At 42.0% G+C, this 16466-nt stretch overlaps 1 protein-coding gene across 7 annotated transcripts in view; it reads right to left on the minus strand.

Annotated features, from left to right (window-relative positions):
- The window catches only part of DYNC1I1 (dynein cytoplasmic 1 intermediate chain 1), a 179263-nt gene that overhangs the window by 72216 nt on the left and 90581 nt on the right, over positions 1-16466 (minus strand). For all 7 annotated transcript variants that reach the window (XM_065731272.1, XM_065731269.1, XM_065731270.1 and 4 more), the window contains 3 exons: positions 9740-9829; positions 1848-2010; positions 647-746 (listed from right to left, as the gene is read on the minus strand). In XM_065731272.1, the coding sequence (XP_065587344.1) occupies positions 647-746; positions 1848-2010; positions 9740-9829 (353 nt within the window). The remainder of the gene's footprint in view (positions 1-646; positions 747-1847; positions 2011-9739; positions 9830-16466) is intronic.

A 16466-nucleotide genomic window follows, 5' to 3' on the forward strand; every position in this document is an offset into this window, starting at 1 on the left:
TGAAACTGGGACCAAACAAATTTGACAGGACCTGTGGTGATGTGTGCGTACTAATCCCAGCTCTCTAACAGTAACTAATTAACCTGGATTCTCTGCCCTGCTGATGTGGCCGTATTGGTTTGGAGAAGCTGAAGCAGCTCTCCAGTCAGTTTTAGTTTGCAAAATGACAGTGTTTTGCGGTGCACAAAACTTGGGACACCTTCCAGGCACATTACTTTAGCATGCTCCCTGGGCAGCTGCAGTCTCCTCTTTCATAGCTTGAAGAGAGGACCCAGCATTTTCAGAAAGAGCTCCTTTTGATCTTTTTAAATTGCTCAGGTACTTGCACATTTTGAGTTTTAGTACATAAAAAAATAAAATTTCATTCTTGTTTTCATTTTAATATATTATTATTTATAACTGTTCATTAAAATGAAATGTTAATTATTTAGTTAATTATTTTTCACTAACACAATTTTAACGCTTTTGTCCTAAAAGGAATTCCATGAGATAAAGGAACAGAGAGGGAAGAAAAAAAGGAGAGTAGGTAGTTTTATTAACCTACAGCTAAAAAAGTTTACTTGTTCTGTAAAAATGATGCTGGCCATATATTTTTAGGGACGCGCTGGAATCATATAGAAAGATATCTTCTAGCTTCACATCTTACCTGCAGAGACCAATCCATACAAGTGACAACACGATGCTTTGACCAATGCTCATCGTAGAACTGACGGTTAAAAGAAAGGTTGGCTCCTGCTTGAACATCTCTGTGAATTCAAACAAAGTGATGCTGCTTGAAGTAACAGAGTTCAAATGCTCTGAAAATCTATGCAGAAGTTTCTGCCTACTTTTTTCTCAGACCTCTGGAAAAGTTTGTCACCTTTATTTATCTGCTTTCACCAACAGTCTTAAAAGAGTAATGCCTTTGAACCACGGAACAAATTTTACATGTATTTCAGGCAACCAGATTTCTTAATTTCCACTACCTTCCTGCCTTCTCTACCAGGCTCTTTTGGGACACCTCGGGACACCCATCTTTATCTCTCAGGACCAAGTCTGATCCTGGCATCTGCACCTCCTTTTCTGAATATTCATGTCCAAGCTATAATCAAATTTCTCTTGCTTTTGACTTCCAAAATCTTCAAGTTACAGCATCTCCTCCCAGCCACAGAGATGACAGATGCCTTCTGGCACCACTGCAACTGGCTGGAGCTCAGTGCTGGGGCACCATTGCCACACTACTGCATTCACTTGTCATGGGGTGATGCTCTGGAGCAGCTTCCTGTAACTTCATCACAGCACAGCTCCTGATTTGCCAAGAGGCTTCACAGCTGCTGAAACCTAAATACTTCCTCTCACATTAGTAAGCCTTGCTTCTTGCCCTTCTTATCTCTTGCTGAACGTGACCTTCTGTCTTAGGTGTTTAGATTGCAGACACTTTGTGAGATTGTCATTTTCATCCACACAGTGCATAGCACAGTGCAATTCACTACTGACCTGAGGAAGTAGTATCTGCAAGAATACTAGGATTAAAGCATACAGATGTACGCCTCTTAAAGTACTCATGCACATCTACATATACATGTGTATAATTCTCTATTTTTCAATTATTCAATGATTCTTTAAACCCCAAACTGAAAAAGATCAATACAGTACTTCAAAGGAAAACAACAACAACAAAACCAGAGCAAGAAAGTATGAAACTGTTATACAAAATGATTTAGACTAATAAACTGACCCAAGAATTCAAGGGGATGTTTTAACTTTTTCTTAACTATGAAAGTGCTGAGTTTCAAAATCAGTGCTTCCTGGCATTGGTATTCTTTTTATAAGCTTATTTTACAAAAGCAAGCAAAACCCAAACTGACCCATCTTTCTCTTCTACGTCTCTGCCACTGTAGTCAAAGAATATATCTGAATCTTCAGCCAAAGCTCGTTCAATCACACGTATTGTCCGGTCAAAAAATATCAGGAATTCTTCTGAATGGAGAACTTGCTGTTTTTCTTCTTCTGTCAGTTCTCTGGGAGGAGCTTGGAAAATGAAAAGATGTAGTTAAGAGTATGACATTTAACTCCTTTCCAAATGAATCAACATCTTCACTGAGTTTCTTTACACATGAAAGCTCGTAGTAGCCCCATCATGGCAAAAATCAAAGCTCTACTCTTAAAATCATGACTAAGAAATTTTTAGTGGATCTAAACATGCTCCTGTACGTTACCAGAAAGTAGCACTTACATAGGAGAGATCCTATATCTTACGTATTTATTATTCTGAAATGGAAAATACTTAAAGCCCCAGATAAAATAAACGCAGCGTTCCTATTTCAGGAAATTGCTCTGACTGACGTTTAGGCAATACCTAGCTTGAAAAAGCAGAACACTTATGTAACAGGGGATCTGTCAGAGGAGCCAAAGATAAAATAATCATCTCAACTTATAGTACAGTTCTTTGTACTAAAAGGGCTCTCATAATCTCTCCCTTCCCTTCTTCCAATTTCTTCTTGGCATCACTGATAAATTTTGTCTTTGGGCTTTCGTGAAGCAATTAAGTAAATAACTGAAGATGCTCTCTGAAGCAGCAAAATCTAAAGTGACCAACCAAGCTCCATTTTCTCTCAGGCAGAATTCATTGCGAGGCAAGCCTAAGGGCCAGAGCAACAAATGCACTGTGCCTTGGCCAGAACTGCCTGGGAGGGTGGGAGCTGCCTTGGGCAGGACAGTGTAGTCCCTGCAAGATGGAGCTGCTCCGTTCCTTTTGGCAGAGATGCCAACTCTTTCATTTCAGAAGGGTATTCCCAGCATGACCCTTTATCTGAAAATTTCAGGAAGCCCCAGTTTCACTTCCCCATCAGTTTAATGACCTGTTGGTAAATTACAGTTAAAACATGAGCATTTGAGGAAAGAAAGTTGGATGGTGTTATTGCTGCGGTGCAAAATTCTGTTCTCAATTACACCAGCAGGGTCATGGTGATAATATAGCAAAGTTTTATGTCAGTCATGCCTTTGCCAGCGTGTGATTTTAAACAAGCATTTTAGTCGTATTTCAGAATCACTTATATTTCAAAAAATGCCATTAGCATCCTTACAGTTACACCAAACCAACTTTTCAGCTGAGTCAAATTCCCAGCCTGGAAAGCTCTGTTGGCATCACAGGAGTTATGCTAACAGAGAACACTGTTCCAAATTCATGGACACAGACACAGACAGACAGCTGTACTGCAGAATTACAGAAAGGGATGTAGCCCTTGCTCACCATCCCATGCCCTGTGGTTCATGCTGGGTTTTTTGCTGACATCTGCCTGAAGAGGCATTTGCAGGTGTTTGCCCGGATCCACCACCAGCCCCAGGGGCAAGGATGGATCCAGAGGCACGGGAGGAAGGAGAAACACCATGGCCAGCAGTTGTGCAATGCTCAGCTCCCCATGCAAAATATTTCCTTCTAGAGTACTCTCTGTGCTCAGGAGAGGCTGTTATCATCACAATTAGGTTTGTCTAACCTGCTCAAAGCTTTCACTCTAAAAGGCAAAATCTTGGTCTAAATATAGAGGGAAAGAAAAATGTGAAAGGTGAAGGAGCAATTTGGCACTCGGGAGATGAAGCAGCTAAGAAGTTAGAAACTTTAGCCCCGATGGTCTCCTATGGCCTTAGCCCTCTGCCTCCTGCCACTAGGTTTGTGGTCCCTGCAGAGCTCTGCACATCCAGGGACAATCTCTGTCCCCTACACAGTCCTCCTGCGCAGCAGAGCAACTATTACCAAGGCGGGAGCACAATTTGCCTCTAAGTGCTTTAGACTGAAGCAGTGCATGTGAAAAAAAGCGAACGACTAGCAAAAAGTACAGGTTGACCTATTGCAGCATCCACTACCAAATAGTAATTGGCACTAGGGGAACTTATCTGGCAAGGAAGCCTGTAATGGGGCAATATGCCACTGTCACCACTAAAGCATCACTTTCCGAGAATCAAAGGCAGCAAGCACGGCAACGCAGCAGAACAGCATTAAAGGGGAGCAAATAACTGCAAACGCAACTAGAAAACTCATTTTAAACTTCTCCAAATGCTAAAAATTATTTGCTAAATCAACTAGTCTTTACAGGTTGGAGACATAAATTTATGATTCAGTCTTTTGCCCACCTGGACTGTCAAAGAAAATACAACAAAAAATCAATAGAAAGGAAATAAGCAAAAACTAAACAGCTTGGGAGCTGTGGGGTGTTCACAAGCAATGGAGACACAAATGACTGCAGTTCTACCTCAGCAAAATCTCCCTTGCAGTTAGCAGCAATCTGTGGGAGGCCAGCAGTCTATTTATTAAACCCTCTTCGGCATCAGAAACACCTTGGCTAAAGTTTGTAGGGCATAAATCAGCTTACCTCATCCACCCGACTGACACACCAGATGCCCCCTGGCGATATTAAGCTTCATATTTTAACCTTATTTTCTTCTTCCATTCGTCTGCCTCTGAAGTTTTATTTGAGGCAATCTCTCCTTGCAAGAATGTGAACATCTTTACTTTTTTCACTGTAAGGCATTTCTGTAACTACTGTAAATACATGGAGTATAAGCAAAAAAGAAACAACAAAAAACAACCCCAAAAAACCAACAAAACAAAAAAAAATCAGAGAAAAAAACCAAAACATACAAGCTTGTTCTTTCAAATATGAAGATTTTCTAACCATTTATCTTACAGAGCTACTTCCATTTTCCCCTTGTTCCTGTCTGTCCATTACCTTGAATAAAATAAAAAGAATCTATGTAATTTTCTGCAATTTCTCTTCCTATCTGGAAGCTTTCAGTTACTTTGATCTCAGCTTTCAAGAGACACAGACTCTCTTCAAGGAAAACTATGAGAAATATAAGTAGATGATCAAAGTATTTCTTGTTTTGTTTTGTTACAGAGGCCTATATGATGTGACAGTATTTCCAGAAATTCTAGGGAAGAATACAGCATTTTCCATCAAGTGTCTTCTCTACCTGGAGTAAAAAACAAACTGCATCTAACCCTCTGCATATAACAAAGCCCAGCACAATGCTTAGCTTCCCGGTTCTGGAAGTTACATGCTCATTGCCTGACATGCAGTGAAAGCTGCCAAAAAGGAAGCCCCCTGCTTAGAAAAAAAAGAACTAATACAAAAGCTTTTCCCTAGATTGCTAGAAACTAAGCTAAAAATGCTGCAGTCTTATCTGCACTTATATGACAGTAGCAGGACAGTTGTGATAACAGCGCAGGATCGAATTCACAACTATTCATAAAACACGGTTTGAGTCTTCTCCTGAGGGAACCAAGAAGATACTTAAAAAACAGAGAAAGACCCATATTTAAGGAAGTTAGATAGTAGAATATTCTTCTGCAGTGTAAGCAATTGTAAAAAGCTGGCAAAATAAGTGAAGTCCATTAAAGGCAAAATTGAAAATAAGAGCAGCAAGAGCAAGAGAATGAAAGAAAGGAAGAGCTAATAAAAACAGTAAAGCAGGAAGCAGCCTTGTTATGAGCACAGAGATATAACAAGAGACAGAAGGAGATTAGCAAAACCCTTTTAAGAGCTGCGTTATTTCCTTCAGTGTACATTTAAATCCATGTAGACTTCAGATGTGCTGATGACTGAGCATGAGAGAAATGTACAGCGCAAGAACTGCAAGGTGCTGAGCAGTTCTCTGCAGCTCTCGGTCCCTGTCTCCGCTGTGAGCCTGCTGTTCTTCTCATGTCCCACTTTCATGTTAGGCTTGATATATGCCATGTCCAAGTTTGTTGCATGCCATGTCTGAGTTACGTTAGGTTTAAAACACAAGTCCCTGCATGGTGCAGTTGCTGAGAGTATAATGGGAGGTTCTGAGGCACATTTTGGAATTTCTCAGTGCTGGAAAAGCAGTGTCTGGAGCCTTGAATTCAGAGCTCTGTGAGGCAGGGCTGCTCCCACTTCAGGGGCTCGAGGGTCTGTGTCCCTGAGCACTCCCAAGCTGAGCTAGCAGGACAGATGAATGCCCCTGCCCTAGCTGTGGGATTGATGGAAACTGTGGGATTGCAGGCTCTTATACACACCAAAAAGACTGCAGGACCAAGCCAGCAGCCTGTCCTGCCTCTGCCTTCCTGATGCCACATCAGGTAAGAGCTGGCCACCTCCTCACCTGCACCACGAGCGCAGCACAGACACATGGCCCCATGCCCACGTCCTGGGAGGGCACAGCGGGTCTTTGAAGCTGCAGATCCCAACCTCCCCCCTCACAGCCTTTAATGCCAGTTTCTGTGGATATATCCAGGGCTTCAGATAAATGCAGGTTGAGGCCCACTTTCAAGATCCAGCCCGTCTTGCTGTTCATGTGGTTTCTCCTGACACAAAGAGGCGCCTGAGGTGGAGCTCCAGAGCTCTCTGGTGGTGGAAAGCCCCATCCCACCCGATGCCACAATTCGGGACCAGGCTCTTGTTTATGTGGTCAGGAGAGGCTGGGAACGGGCAGGGCCCAGCCCAGTTCCCCAGCAGGTATCCCACACTTCATTCTTCCCAGCACAGCGCAAGACACGGGTGACAGCTGGCAGCCATGTGGAAGAAACATGGCAGGGTCTCAAGGCTTCGTATGCTTCCAGCAGTTTACCAACCAGGTCCCCACCTCCCACCCCCACACTGTGGGGCTACTGCTCTGCCCATCATGTCCCCAGGGTAATGGAGGTGTTATGCCAGGTGAGCAGGTGTCTCATGTGCCTTGCAGTGACACTGGGACAAATCAAGCACTGGGCTCTACCCTGCTCAGGGGTCTGCTGCACTGTCCCACCCAACCCTGCAGAGCAACTCTGGGGAGTGTGGGGGGAAGATGAGGAAATAAACTGTGTAATAAATGTCTGTAGAATTAAATCGAACTACCTATAAACCACAGAGAGAGAGAAAAAAAATCACATTTCCTCTTAAAATACCATTATAAAAATAGAGCACTCCTGTCCCGTTGGCTTGGGGAAAGGGACTGGATCCAATCATTATTTTTCATACCAACCTATTTTTGAGTTATGCTCATGAAAGAATTGTCTGCCTCTCTCTCTGAACACTTCCCTCTCCCATGCTTTTTTTTTTTACCCTCCTATAACTCAAAAAAGGCCATGCTGATTTTTTTAATCTGTTAAAAATGTGCTCCCTGAGCTGAAACCAAATTTCAGCCCAGAGCAAATTTTTATGGCTGGGTTATAAATCCCTGAAAAACAGGATTCATAATGGAAGTGCTGACACAGCCTTAACTACTATATAGCAGTGTGAATGGCGCCACTATAATATCTATTAGAGATTCTTTAAAAAGTTTGCAAAATATTGTCTTGCCTTGCAGAGAAAAAGAAGCCAGAGTACTTAATGCCAACATAAACATGCTTTTAACCCATTATGTGCTAATTTGCAGAAAAGCTATTAATTCTGAGTAGGCACACTACCGACAGGAAATGTTCTTAACTCCTGTTTGACTTGTAACATGGTTTTAATCACTTCCATGAAACACAAACTATGGCTTCAAACTCCGAATGTTTCTCAGAACATGAGAAGGGTGATTACAACAGAGAGGAAAACAGGAATTTGTTGGCAAAAGGGCTTAAGCCAAAAGAGAGAAAGCTACACCAAACACTAAAAACAGGACTCCGTTCGCTGTCGATTTGGGGATGATTGCTTCATTTGACGCATGGCATTTAATGCCAGCAATCAGCATGCCAATGTTTCATCTTTGTCATGATGTGTACTGCAGGTCAAGTTCAATTTCTATCAAGCAATGAACATCTTTTCTTCTTCCATGAACTCAGTCAATTGTTAGCACCTCACAGAGCCGGTTCTAGAAGCTAAACAAGCTGTGCCTTGCTTTTGCAATCTGCAGTCTGTGTGTGAGGGACTGGCGCTGAACTAATCCTGCTCAGCTACTGTTCCTGTGGTCTGCTAGGTATGGGAGGGATACACATCCTCTAGACTGAAAGAAATAGAAGATTTTGGAGATGGTGCTTGGTCAGCAAAGTACATAAAAAACTTGCTTTAAAGCCCAGGAAAAAGTAGAACAAATCAATTCTGCAGTACATTCAGATTCTTTCTTCTTTTCTTCACACAGGAATTTGTGCTTTCTCCCCAGTTAGCATTATAGTTATGTGGAAATAAATGGGGATGGGATCTATTGTTAGCTGAATGCTATGGGGCCATTCAGCAACAAAGGACAGTGCAGTAACTGCAGTGATATCAGCTTTTATGGCTTCCTGTTGTCATTAGGAAAAGAGATACTGTGCTAGGCCAGTGATTGTTAGAACTCATGTGTAAGTTGACCCCACTGTTTCAGACAGAAAGATAATTTTTTGGAAAATGCCAGTTTTTCTGTACTGCTGTGCCTCTCGTTAATGTCTTTGCAGACTCTTCTGTGACTCCTGTTCCTGCTGTCACTGTTGCTGTCTTCTGCCCCAGGCAGTGGTGACTGGGAGCAGCGAATGAAGCAGAAGGATGCAAAGGAGAAGGAGTGAGTTCCTCCCTCCTTATTTCTCCAAGAGCCAAATGAACAATGCGCACTGTAGGATTTAGGAGCAGATGAATTTCATGATGCTCTTAAGATGGAAGAAAGACTAATTCATAATCAAAACAATATGGCTAGTACTGCAACTCACTCCTGTGTATGTGGACAGCAAAAGGCAGTCACTGTACACCAGATTCCGTTTTTTCTGACACTGACATAAATCATGCAGACTCCCCTGGATGAGAAAGAAACATCCACTGCTTATTCACAGTCACACAGTCAAAGATTGCATGGGCTTTTCTGTAAACTAACTCCACATTTTTTTTCTATAATGAGACTGTCTTGTGAAAAACAAAACCGTGATCACAGAATCATCCCAGTAATGGCCACAGCAGCATAAAGTGACATAGGCCCTACCTGTACACTACCTTTCAAGAAGGTAAACACTGTAATGAACAAACCTGGCAATAAAAAGCTAAGAAATGCTGGTCAAGAAACTAATTTCCTCTCATACTGAATGTGCTGATATTTCAGCCCTTTTCCCAAATTCCACACAAAAGTCAATATTCTAGTAAATTCCCAGATGAGGAAGACCAAAGAAACTTTACATCCTTCTAATTATTAAAGCTACAATGGGTCAAAGTAAATGGGAGGCACCTGGATAATCTAGTGCATAAACCACGTTGACATAAGCTTGTACAAGAAAGAAGCTGTAACCTAAATATCTGTCCCTTGTAACAATGGACAATGCCTCAGTCCAAAGAAATAGAAGACCTGGGACTGACTGGCTTCAATTTTGACCTTAAGCTCCCTGGGGAAAGCTGCCACAAAATGTTTTGACAGTCTACATTTTCAATTGAAACGGTTTTCTGCTGGAAGATTCCTGGCCCCACCAGGTTTAATTTTGCCCCTCTCAAGCAGACAGACAGTTATGGGCTCTGAGTACCTTTGAAGATCAACCAGCTCTCTGGAGCTACTGGAATGCCCGGCATTCACATTTTAAATCTTTCACTTAAGTAGGCTATTTAAACCAGAGGACAAGTAAGCACCAGTCCTGGAATCCAAAAATCTCTACTTTGGTTTCCAAATTATGAGGACATGTTGCTTATTCTGAATAGCAGGAGTCTTATGATGGGTCACTGGGATACAGTTTTATGCTCTTATGCCATTAGTGTAGCCCTGAATCAATAGAACGTGCGACCATTTCACTCTTGTATTGCTCTCCATAATGGAAGTACCTGTGGAATAACTACTTGCTAGATAATGTCCTTTCAAACTGTAACAAAATTATTTTTGATTGCTAAAGTACCTTCTTTCATTTCCTGCTTCTGGTCTTGGTTTTCCATCTCCAAGTCATCCTGTGCTTTTGGCTCCACCATTTCTTCATCATCTTCATCCTCTAAAAAAGCAATGAAAAGGAACTGTGAGATTCTCAACATTAAGGGAAAGGGATATAATATATCTGTCTTGTTTACAATCATTATTTATTACTAAATAGAGGTAAAACAACATGCACAATAAATGAAAATGTTTACTTTTATACTCAGTGTCCCTCTTGGGAGCATTCCCCCAGACTACAAGATAGTCTGCTAAAACAGGGCACTTGTGCCACTTGTGCTCCCTGTGGCAACTTCCCATCTCGGATGTCATCTGAATATCTCCTTGACCTCGGAGATGACTTCTTGGATGGCATGAGAACACATGCAAACATGTTTCAGCCTGGCAGCTATTCCAAAGCTGGGACACCTGTTATCCAGACACCTCATTTCCAATTCAATTCTCAGCAGATTAATTTATCTTTTGACCTACAGGAAGGGGTTAAATAGAAATCTGACCTCAGGTCAGATGCCACTAGTAAGCAAATAAGCATGGCACAGTTCTGAAAAGTCATCACCATCAACAAGGGGAACACAGCAACCAAAAGCAGCATTTGGAGCTTAAGAGTCATTCTTGCATTAATATGAATTTAATGAACACTAAAATTTGACACATGTCAGTTAGTACTGCCAGATGTTTTAATGACCTTTCCTGACCTATGCAAATGCCTCTCTCCCTTCCCCTCTCTCCCCACATTCACATGTTCTTGTTTTATTCAGAAGGACAAACCATTCCTTTCTTTATGCCTGCCTGAAGTTACAACAGTTCTTACTGCCCAAACCAAAACATAATGCAGTAGAGCTGGAAAGACAGAGTAATGCACCAGAGTGTCTCAAAACCTGCCCAAACCTCCTTACTTCTTCCCAGCTAGAACAATGCCATTCACTACCCAGAGCCCCGGGCCTGCATTCAGAACACTCACACTCACCAGAAGGTAAACAAAAAAAAAGCTTTAGTTAGTGAACTACTAACACTGAAAATAGAGGTGATCCTAAAAGCAGGAGTCATAGTAATTAAAAATTAGGACAGACAAGTCTGTGAGCTGTGTGGGGATTATTCTGGAAGGGTTCTGGAGCAAAGATGGACCATCAAGACACTGCAGGCACTGGTGCTCTGGATGGGTCCATTGTGTGACAGAACAATACCTAGAGGCATTCAGCCATCGGCAAAACTGCAGTAAGTCCTTTGAGACTTTCTGAGCAACCCACCTGTCACCATGTGGCCCATCAGGACATGGCCTTCCCCAGGTCCACTCACTGCTTTAACACCAGAGCATTAGCAGCGGGCCTGGTGGCAGCAAGGAACAATATGTCACACTTCTCAAGCTGCTCAGCTGCTGGCACCTTCTCCTGAGCAGGCTGGCTATGATCATTCCCAGCTTCTCAGAGAGATGTCGGTGCTGACAGGTTGCATTCAGCCAACAGTAACACACAGCTGCATTTTGTTTTCAATAACCTAATAGGCACCATTCTATTCCCATCACTTTGTGTACCCTAGGACTCCTCCTCAAATCCTACAAAGTGCTGGTTGCTAGCTGACATCTCAGCTACAGAGCATGACTTAGCCACAAAGCCAAGGAAATGTGTCAGTGTGGGCAGCAGGCTTTTCCCTTTTGGGAAAATGATGAAATCTTAGCATAAGATCTGCCATCACTCCCCCTACCACTAGTGAGGAAAAGGTAGGAAGCTCAGAGAAAAGGGTCCCAAAGTGCTCACTTTGATGCCTTGCTCGGCAATCGCATTTCCCTGTCTATTCCTTGAAAGAGCTTTTAGCAAGCAAGTCAGGGCATTTAAGTCAGCAGAGCACATACACTGCTCTGCCTGCTGTCTGAAAGGCAGCTAGCACCCTACAGCACCAGCAGAGACTGTATCTCACCAGGTGTACACACAGAGAGGTACAAAGGTCCCTCCGTTCTCAGCCTAGCAGGAACGGGGATGCACAGAAGAGAGAGATGTTCCCAGTTTCAAAGAACAGATGAGAAGTGTGAGAAGTGAGAGCAGTGACCTGCAGAGCAAGAAGGGAATACTGTGCTAACCTCAGGAAAGCATGCCCACAGATAGGATCAGAACACCGAACAGATAAATGCATGCAGCCACACTTATTGCAGGTACCTAATGAAGCAAACTCCCACAGGAGTTGTGTGAGTCTTGCCTTACACGTTTTCATTCCCTAGAGCATCTGCTCTTGGAGCTAATGGTTTATATATGCATTTCAGCTTCCATTGTCAACTTGTTTCCAACCTGTCTGCTTGCGCAGAGAAGTTTCAAAAGGTGAATGGTTTGAGAAAACGTGCAGAAAGCAAACAACAACAAAACCCCTCACGCTTTACTGAAAATGCTGCGATTTCTATGGTAGCATGCTACACTCTTCAATGCTTGCCTTGTAATTTGCTGACGCATAGGGACACTGTTGCAAATGTGAAACTTGAGAATCTCTTCTGTAGCAAGTTTTCAGACTGCAATGAGGCAAATATATCCCTGTCCTGCAGAAGTCCTTGACCTCCCTGATCCTGTGCACCAAACTGTTTGCCTGCCTGTTGCTGTTCCTTCTTCTAAAGCAGAGGACGGAAGGCTATGGCACAGCTGGAGCGGGGGCTGTGGTGATACTTCAGCACCTATTAAGGTAGATCTTCTTTACTTCCCTTCCTTCCCCTTCTGGGAACAATCAAAACCAAGTTTCCCTAGATTTCCCGAGCTCTAATTGCAGCAGGAAGAACAACCAAAGGTTATTACAACACATGCCATGCCTTTTTGTCCAAGAGCACACACATCAATATATGAGTTTTACTGGGAAGGCAGTGCAGGAGCTTATAGCAGGTTTGATACAGTTCAGATGTCCTTATCTATTTACGGAGAAACATATATATATGTATACCAAAGAAAAATTTAGAAGAATGATATGGTTGTGAGCCAAACGCTAAAATGCTAGTGAATGCCAGAATTTGGGTTGCCTGGGCACGATTAGCTCCCTCCACTCTTCATGTGTAGGCATGATGACATCATTCTGGAATTTCCTCCCTCTTGAGTGCTTGGTCTCATTTTCTGGGTGCTCACAAGAGCACGTGGGGTCTGAAATGAAGGGAAGCTGAAGTCAAGTAGGCCGGTACTTCGAGCTGAAAGTGCTATGAAAATGCTATGCATGCAAAAGCTTCCAGATCTCTCACTTTCACTTTTGAGCATTTTTTTCCCCTTCTCTCTGTGCTTCAGCACTTCTGCACGACTATGGTAATATTGTGCAGGGTGCAGCAGAGAAACTAAGGTTAGAAGGCAATCAGTGTTCTCTGTGTTCAGTGTAACATTTGGACGTGAGATCTGAGGCCAGAACACTGAGTGGAAGACAGCAAGAACTAGAAGGGTTAAAAAAATGACTTCCCACTGACTGGCAGAAACAGGAATCTCTTAAGGAAAATAACCCTAAAATATGCAGTATTACTTGGCTTTGCAGCCTAAACGTTTATTTGCCATAGCTTTTTCTTATATCGTTCACTATTGAATGTTGATGTATGCACACTTGTGTATGTTCATAGTACATACACTTGCCACTGTGCATAAGGATAGTTATGCATATATGCAATTGATCGTGCACATTCATATACATTACAGAATGGGAGATGCTTTGGCATTCATTTTCCTGAGTTTTACTTAAATGAGAAAAAGATAACAATAGGTGTACGCCTACTGAAGAGCCTGTGAGCATCTGCCTGCTTAGCTGTTTCCACATAGGCCAGTTAGCCTGCATATGCCATAGCAGAAATAGTGTAGGGAGGTGACGACAGCTCTGTAGTTCCTGAATACAAATAGCTCTTCCCTGTGTAAGAGCACATTCGACATGGGGAAGTTTGGAGAAACAACTTTTCTACAGCTTACATAGCAGTAGTAAGAGTCTCCCAGTTGTATTTGGCAAACAGAGTTGCTACTAAGACCAGTAGTGCTACACTCTGTTCAGACGATCTAAATCAGAACCCAAATGTCTATTAAAGGAACCACATGAAAAAGAGCTAGTAATGAAGTGCATGGCTGCTGTGTAACACTTCTTTGTAGATCTCAAAGGACTTTGCAAGGAGGCCGGTTTTATTATCCCCATTTACCACGCTGAGGCTGACGCATAGACCCACTCTCTCTGTAGATTGCTCAGTAGACCAACGGCTGGGTGGAGAGGGAGGGCTGACTTCAGAGTTTCAGCTTAGAGTCCTGCCCACTAAGGCCACCCTGCCTTTTACTGTAAATAAACCATTTCTCAATCGAAATGATCACTGAGTGCTTAGGTTAAACAAAATGTTTGTCTGCTGAAACTGGTGGAGCCATATGTGGGATTAATATAGACCAACATCGCTGGACCAAATACCGTTTCTTCCTAAGTCAGAGCCTGATGACTCACTGGGCTCTAGGAGGTGGCCAATTAGTCCTAACAGTGCTTTGTTTAACATAATGAAGTAAAAGCAGAGCAATTGTTCTCAACATGTACTTAGCTTTGAACATTCTTGCATCTGTTCCAGGCCAGAAGGTGGTCTCATGTGTCTAAAAGATTGCCTTTTTTTTCCCACCTATAGAAGTTGCTCTAATAAAAAGTATGACCTCTCTCTACAAACCTGGTTTTGTTTAATCTGCACGTAAAATACTAGTTTTCAAGTGCTGCCTAGCTCCAGCAAGTCTGGCACTTTGCTTGGCCACTGCAAGGATGGATCTCCATTTTGCAATCCCAGAGAAACGAGAGGGAAGCCCTGTAAATATGTGGCTAACTCACTGGCACCTGCAGAGGGAAGGCTCAGATGTGCAAAACTGGGCCAGATGTTCACAGAGAGCACAGATATCTCAGGAAGTCATGCCTCGCATTTACACAGAGCTGGATTTATCACTATTAGGGTTTTCCAGTGCTTTAAATCACTATTTATTTTTACAGCTTATAAAAACATACTGGGCACGTTCAGGGCAAGCTAGAATACAGTAATTACATCTAAGAAGACTTCATATGACATTGGCTTACGGGTTTAATTCTTGAGATAAATATTGTTCTACTTGGGTGAATATTTTATCTTTGTTGTTTGTCTGAATTTTGGATTACCACTTTTAGGCAATTTACTAAACAGCTTTTCTTTCTTTCTTTCTTTCTTTCTTTCTTACTTAATTTAGGATTTATGTAATTACAAGCATCTGCTTTGTTAATATACGTGTCACCACTTAAACAGCAAGAAGCATGCTGTGCATTCTTCTTTGGTTGAGGACTTATATCCCCTCAAACCTGCACCTCTGAGACTAGTTAAGAAGTTGCAGCTTCTGTTTATTGTTTTAAGTACTGACAGCTATACTGAATTAGACTGATGGCTCTGTTTTTATAAACAAGACTTTTATTAAAGGCATATCTTCAAACTAGCAATTAAATTAGCACCACAACCATATATTTTATTGTCTAAGTCACAGATATATGAGAAGTCAGCAGGTTATTATATGGGGTTTTATATCAGCATCAACATACCCTCAGTGCGTGAGAAGGCTCAGTTGTGAATATGAGACATTCAATAAAATCAAGTGTCTTCACAAGAAGCAGACTTGATTTTGCAACAGCGAAATACTAGAAACTGTTGCATCACATTTATATTTATAGCTCTTCAAAATCATTTTGCTGTTTCTGATATGAAAGAATTACAAACTGAGCAAGGACAAAAATATCATGTTTACATTGCCATAAGCTCGGATCAAACCAGTTGAATGTTGTCGGCAGTGTCCTGAGAAAAAGTTAAAACACTGTCTTTCCTCATGGACTACATACTTTCCATCCCTAGCAAAATATGCAACAAGTAAGGAAACACATACTTTTTAAAAATAGGACTGCTTGACATTTCACGTTTTTGAAAATGTATGATTTGCAATCTGGCTGAATGGCCTATTTTCATATAATGTAATTTTTTTGAAACATGTCCAGTTTTTCACTTTCATCTTTTGACTGCCCTTTGAAGCACGAAGAGAATTAATTCATCAGTGGATTTTGTTTGCAGAGTGGGATGTGAGACTGGACGTACACTGGGCACATGTTAGTCATCCCAGATGGAAATATTCTTGCATGCAGGCTCTTCTTGGCAATAGGCTGCTACCTCCTAACATGTATTTCAGTTAGCCAAAGCAAGGAAGATTACTTGCTGACGAATACTGAAAGATCAGAGGTGAAGAGATCTTAGCCTAAGCTCTGTGCAACATGCGACAAATTTCCAATTAGAATTCCATGCCAGTCTGAGCTTGCAAGCACACTGCATGAAAAATCATACACATCCAAGGTATCTCTGCCCAGATCCCAGAAAGACTCCTAACTGCATAAAAAGAACGTTAAAAAGTTCCAGGTCTATCTTCCAGAATTCCCCATCCCTGATGTGACATGCTCCCAACATATTATCTTGTCCTTATGAACTAGTACAGACAGTTGTGTTTCCTATTGGCGTTATATCAACCATATGAAAAGAGAACTTTAGAAGAAAGGATGAGATTGGACGAATGTATGTCTGGAAGTACCATATTGTCATGACACCTACAGGACTTGAATAGAAACATGACACATCCCTCCTTTGGTTTCTGTCTATACTATTCATGAATACTCTGGGGAAAATAAACAAACAAACAAACAAAAAGGTTTACCTGTATCCTTTTCAATCACAGTTCTGCAAGAGCAAG

Source organism: Cyrtonyx montezumae, unplaced genomic scaffold (genome assembly GCF_038088225.1).
Source record: "Cyrtonyx montezumae isolate F1298 unplaced genomic scaffold, pur_monq_1.0 scaffold_14, whole genome shotgun sequence".
In the NCBI taxonomy this organism is placed as follows: domain Eukaryota; kingdom Metazoa; phylum Chordata; class Aves; order Galliformes; family Odontophoridae; genus Cyrtonyx; species Cyrtonyx montezumae.